The 5,126-nt window shown below is 52.2% G+C and overlaps 1 protein-coding gene across 1 annotated transcript; it reads left to right on the top strand.

The window, feature by feature from the left end:
* The first annotated feature begins 236 nt into the window (after positions 1 to 236).
* LOC126992144 (uncharacterized) lies at positions 237 to 4,783 on the top strand. The gene is made up of 2 exons (XM_050850800.1): positions 237 to 4,297; positions 4,565 to 4,783. The coding sequence occupies exons 1-2, from the start codon at positions 417 to 419 to the stop codon at positions 4,596 to 4,598; spliced, it is 3,915 nt and encodes a 1,304-aa protein (XP_050706757.1). The 5' UTR covers positions 237 to 416; the 3' UTR covers positions 4,599 to 4,783.
* Positions 4,784 to 5,126: the final 343 nt, after the last annotated feature.

The raw sequence follows: 5,126 nt of genomic DNA, 5'->3' as shown, positions 1-5,126 counted from the left end.
AGGATCAAAGATGAGCTCTGGGAGGGCAGCATGAGCCAATGCAAGATGGCGCCACTATAAACACTCGCCTGCGCCAGAACGGGCTGGGCCGACCATCAGGACCCACCGAAAAGAACCCTTGGACCGACCATCAGGATCCACCGGGAAGAGGCCTACCGGCGCAATAGGCCGCAATGTAAAAAAAAAAGAGAAAAAAAATGGCTTCCGTCGAGGAACTTTAGAAGCAGGCTGTGGAATTAGGCTTCTCGGAAACAGACGTTGGACAATATGTCATCCAGATGCAGGCCTACGAGCGGGAAGAACGAGCAGCGGAGCGACAAGATCGAAAAGAAGAAGCGGAGCGACAAAAACGGAAAGAAGAAGCGGAGCGACAAGTAAGGTTATAACTTGCTCGACTTACAGCTGAAACTGAGCGAATGCGTCTGTCCGCGCAAGGTAAGCTTGCCACTCTCACCATCCCTGAGGCAGCTGCTCGTCCCAAGTTACCAGCATACCAGGACGGAGAGGATATAGCTACCTATCTCACTCGCTTTGAGAGAGTTGCGGAACTGTTACAGCTCGACCAGGATACATATGCTGTCAGGTTGGGGTGTCTGTTGACAGGAAAAGCAGCAGAGTTGTACGTCTCTCTTTCTCCTGCGATTACCAGTGATTACGACGCGCTGAGAATGTCCTTGCTGGCAGGATTCAAGAAGACTTCAGACGGATATCGCCTCGATTTCCGCTCTGCCAAGATTAGAGACGGGGAAAATTATACTCAGTTTGCTGTTCACTTAACCCGTCTATTCCAGAGCTGGTTGGAGGCTTCTAAGGTTCCGGCAGATTTTGATTCCTTGAAGAAATTCATGGTACTGGACCAGTTCTTGGCTTCTTTGAGTCCTGACCTCCGCACTTTTATCAAAGAGCACAGACCCTCGTCTCTCGACAGCGCAGTCCAGCTAACTGATGATTGGAGCACGGCACACTACTCCAGTCGATCCTCGGCCAAACCTGCTCCCCGACACTTGAAGCCCCCGTCGAAGACGTCACCACCAGCTCGCACGTCATCCACACCGACTACTTCCTCCACCATCAAGTGTCATGGCTGTGGTGAGTTAGGCCACATTAGGCCCCGGTGTCCCAAGAATCCACGGGCCTTCAAAGAGAGTCCTCCATCTCAACCTTTCACGGTAGGATTTTGCCTCTCTGAGCACCGTGTTCCTCGACCCCTTGTTGCCGGTACTGTTAATGGATCTTGGACCTCTTCCATCTTTAGGGATTCTGGGTGTACCTGCATTGTCGTGGCCGACGAAGTTCTCCCTGATGCCGACCTCACCAACTGCCGCCAGTGTCAAGTGGCCGACTACCTGGGGCGGGTTGACACCTTCCCTGTTCTCCACTGTTACGTCAGTTGTCCCTACTTTGAAGGCTGGACTGACGTAGTCCGGGCTCCCATCAAGTTTGCCAGCGTCTTGATTGGCGATGTCCCTGGGGTACGGGTCCCTAAGGAGCCATACCCTGCCTTCGACTACGGTCCTCAGCCTCCTGCTTCTGAACCCGCTATACTTCCCTCATCTTCCAACGTTATTACACCTCCTGCCCAGAGCTTTGCCAAGTCATCCCCTGTCTATCCTGACTCTCTATTCTCTTCAACTTCCCCACAGGTGTGTGTAGTAGAGACTCGAGCCTCGACGGCTAGGACGAAGCGCCTTCTTCCCCTTCATCTTCCTGATCTCCAGACACTGTCCGTCACCCCTGAGGAGTTTGGTCGTCTTCAGATGTCCTGCGATACTCTGGCCGTCGCACGAGCCAAGGCTGCAACGGGAGAGATTGACCAAGTTCGCAACAACTCCACCTTTCAGTTCCTTTTCCAAGAAGGACTCCTCTACCGGAAGTGCCTTACTTCACGGCGTCCAGAGAGGTTGGGAAAATTATGTTTGGTCGTTCCACGTAAGTGCCGACCCATCGTATTAAATGTAGCACATGAGAACCCTTTAGCTGGTCACTACTCCCATCGCAAGACTGAACAGAAAGTCGCCGATCAATTCTTCTGGCCTGGGATGGGTACTGACATCAGAGTACACTGCCGTTCTTGTGACAAGTGCCAGCGCTTCTTTCAAAAGGGGCGAGTAATACCAGCCCCCCTTCAGCCTATGCCCATCGTTACCGAGCCCTTTGCTCGTGTTGCCACTGATCTGGTTGGACCACTCTCCCCTTCATCCTCAGCCGGACACAGGTATATCCTAACTCTCATCGACTTTTCCACAGGTTTCCCTGAGGCCCTGCCACTAAAGGATGTCGACTCTATCTCAGTTGCTGAAGCTCTTCTTACCATCTTCTCCAGAGTCGGCATCCCTCGTAAAGTTCTGTCTGATCGTGGGACCCAATTCACTTCAGCCCTGATGCAAGAACTAGATCGACTACTGGGGGTCAAGCCGATCTTTACTACGCCTTACCACCCCAGTGACAACGGTCGCATTGAAAGGCTGCACGGGCCCCTGAAAGCCATCCTGAGGAAGCTCTGCAGCGAGAAACCACGTGAGTGGCACAGGTATTTAACACCTACTCTGTTTGCCCTCCGAGAAACTCCCAGTGACAGGACAGGATTCTCGCCCTTCGAGCTGCTCTATGGTCGCAGCGTCCGTGGTCCTCTCTCAGTGTTGCGCCACCTTTGGGAGGACAAGACCCTTCAACAGGAAGAACGGACCAGCTTCCAGTACGTTCTGGAGCTACGGGATAAATTGGAGGAATGTAGCAAGATCGCCGCCCAGAACGCTGAAGTCAGCCGCCGCCTCTACAAGACTTATTTTGACCTCAAGTCTCAAGGTAGGAGTTTCAACCCAGGAGACGAGGCCCTCGTTCTTCTACCCAGCGACACCAGCAAGCTCCTTGTGTCCTGGAAGGGCCCCTACCGGATCCTACAGAAAAGGGGTAAAGTAGACTACCTCGTTGATCTTCCCCAAGGACCTAAAGTCTTCCACGTCAACATCCTGAAAAAGTACCATCGCAGGGCCCAAATTCAGTGTATACAGGTCCTGGATGAAGTTGCCACCCTAGAAGCACTCTCGGCGCCTGGGAAAGATGGACCCGCAGTCATCGAGGAGCAAGTTTCTAACGAAGTTTTTCAGCTCCCGACGACACAGAGTTCCTTAGAGGTCCCTGCTACCGGAAAGCTTCAGGTAGGAGAATCCCTCACCTGGGACCAGAACGCCAACATTGAAGATCTCCTCAGAGAATTTGCTGATGTCTTTTCAGATGTTCCAGGTCACTGCACTACCCTAGAACACGACATCACTCTCACCACGACCGACCGAGTCCAAACCAAGGTTTATCCCGTCCCCGTTCATCTTCAGCCATCTTTCAGACAAGAAGTCGAGACTCTCTTCCAGCAAGGAATCATCCAACGCTCGTCCTCTCCTCACTGTTCTCCTGTTGTGATGGTAAGGAAACCAGACAATTCCTACAGAATGGCTATTGACTATCGCCAATTAAATTCCATCACAGTTATTCATGCTGAACCCACCTGCAACATTACCGAGGATTTTCATAAATTCTCAGGATCCAAGTATTTCAGCGAGTTGGATCTGTGCAAGGCGTATTACCAGGTACCTCTCACAGACAACGCCAAAGCTCTCACAGCTTTTCCAACCCACCTAGGATTGATGGAGTTTCGCCGCATGCCCTTCGGTCTCTCTACTGCCTGTGCTACCTACATACGCCTCATGCGCATTGTGCTTGGTGGGATCTCTAACGTCTCCTTCTACTTCGATAATATTTTTGTTTATTCAAAGGACTGGTCCACGCATCTAGAAACTCTTCGAGGAGTCCTGGAACGGTTGAGGGAACATCATCTCACCGTCAAGCCATCCAAGTGTCGTTTCGGAGTCCCCTCCATTCGTTACCTTGGATTCATCGTCGACGGGACGTATCTTCAACCTCAGCATGACAAGACCGATGCCATCACCATCATGCTTCCACCTACCACCAAGAAACTTCTCAAAGCCTTCCTTGGGCTTCTGCCATTTTACCTCATGTTTATCCCGCAGGCAGCTGAATACACCGGCCCTTTGTCAGACTTGCTCAAGAAGAATGTTCCCGAACCGTTGGCTTGGAGTGAAGACTTGTTGGTGCGGTTCAAACACCTCAAGGATAAGTTGGTCTCGCCACCAGTGCTTCGTCTGCCGAACCCGGAGCTGATCTTCGTTCTGAGGACCGATGCCTCCAGCCGCGGGATTGGAGCATTCCTTCTGCAGTACTACAGCGACTGTCCACATCCCGTCGCCTATGCCAGTCGGAAGTTACTCGACCGTGAAACAAGGTACTCCACGATTGAACGAGAGTGCCTTGCAGTCATCGCCATCAACAGGTTTGACTTCTACCTACGCGGTAAGGAGTTTATTTTAGAGGTAGATCACAAGCCTCTTTTGTACCTGTCAACATTCAAAGGAAAGAATGATAGACTGCTTCGTTGGGCTTTGTCTCTTCAAGCCTACAAGTTCAGAGTCGTTCATGTGGCAGGCAAAGATAATTTGGGTGCTGACCTTCTGAGCAGGTCTTGTTAACTTTTGGTGTAATCTGCTTCCAGCAGATTCTTGTTTGGGGGCCCGTGTGAGGGGTAACTACGCCCTGCCGGCCTTGTTAAGTCTGCCGGCCTCGTTCCGCCCTGGCTCCTCCTACTTCCGAGCCGACGTCATAGCCCGGCTGGCGGGCTAAGGCAGACACCAGCTCACCACCACAGAGCGCACACCTCGCCTTCTCAACCTCACGCTGGTCCTTCGTCTCACTGGGAAAGCTGCGTGTCTGGGCTCCTGCTGCTTCTCCCTGGCTGCACCGCCCGACCAAGTCACCACTGCTGTCTCCCACTGCACTCCAGCCTATGGACTTCACTTCCCTGGGCCAGGATTCACTAACGAGTTACGACGTTCGTAAGTCACAAAAATGTCTTAAGGCAACTTTCGGCTGCTTTGGGCTATTCACTAAACAGTTACGACACTCTTCCGGCACCGTAACTTTACGGCAGCTCCAGGCATGGCGTAAGATATCGCGACCCGTCCGTAGGGCAGATTTTCTCCACAACACAAGGAGGAATGAAGAAGAAGAGGAAGACCCGCTGCCAAAATAATGAACAAAACGTCACAGTGCTATCA

The sequence above is a fragment of the Eriocheir sinensis genome, unplaced genomic scaffold (genome assembly GCF_024679095.1).
Source record: "Eriocheir sinensis breed Jianghai 21 unplaced genomic scaffold, ASM2467909v1 Scaffold408, whole genome shotgun sequence".
NCBI lineage: Eukaryota > Metazoa > Arthropoda > Malacostraca > Decapoda > Varunidae > Eriocheir > Eriocheir sinensis.
The sequence above is the reverse complement of the archived record's forward strand: the minus strand, read 5'-3'. Positions and strand labels throughout refer to the sequence as shown.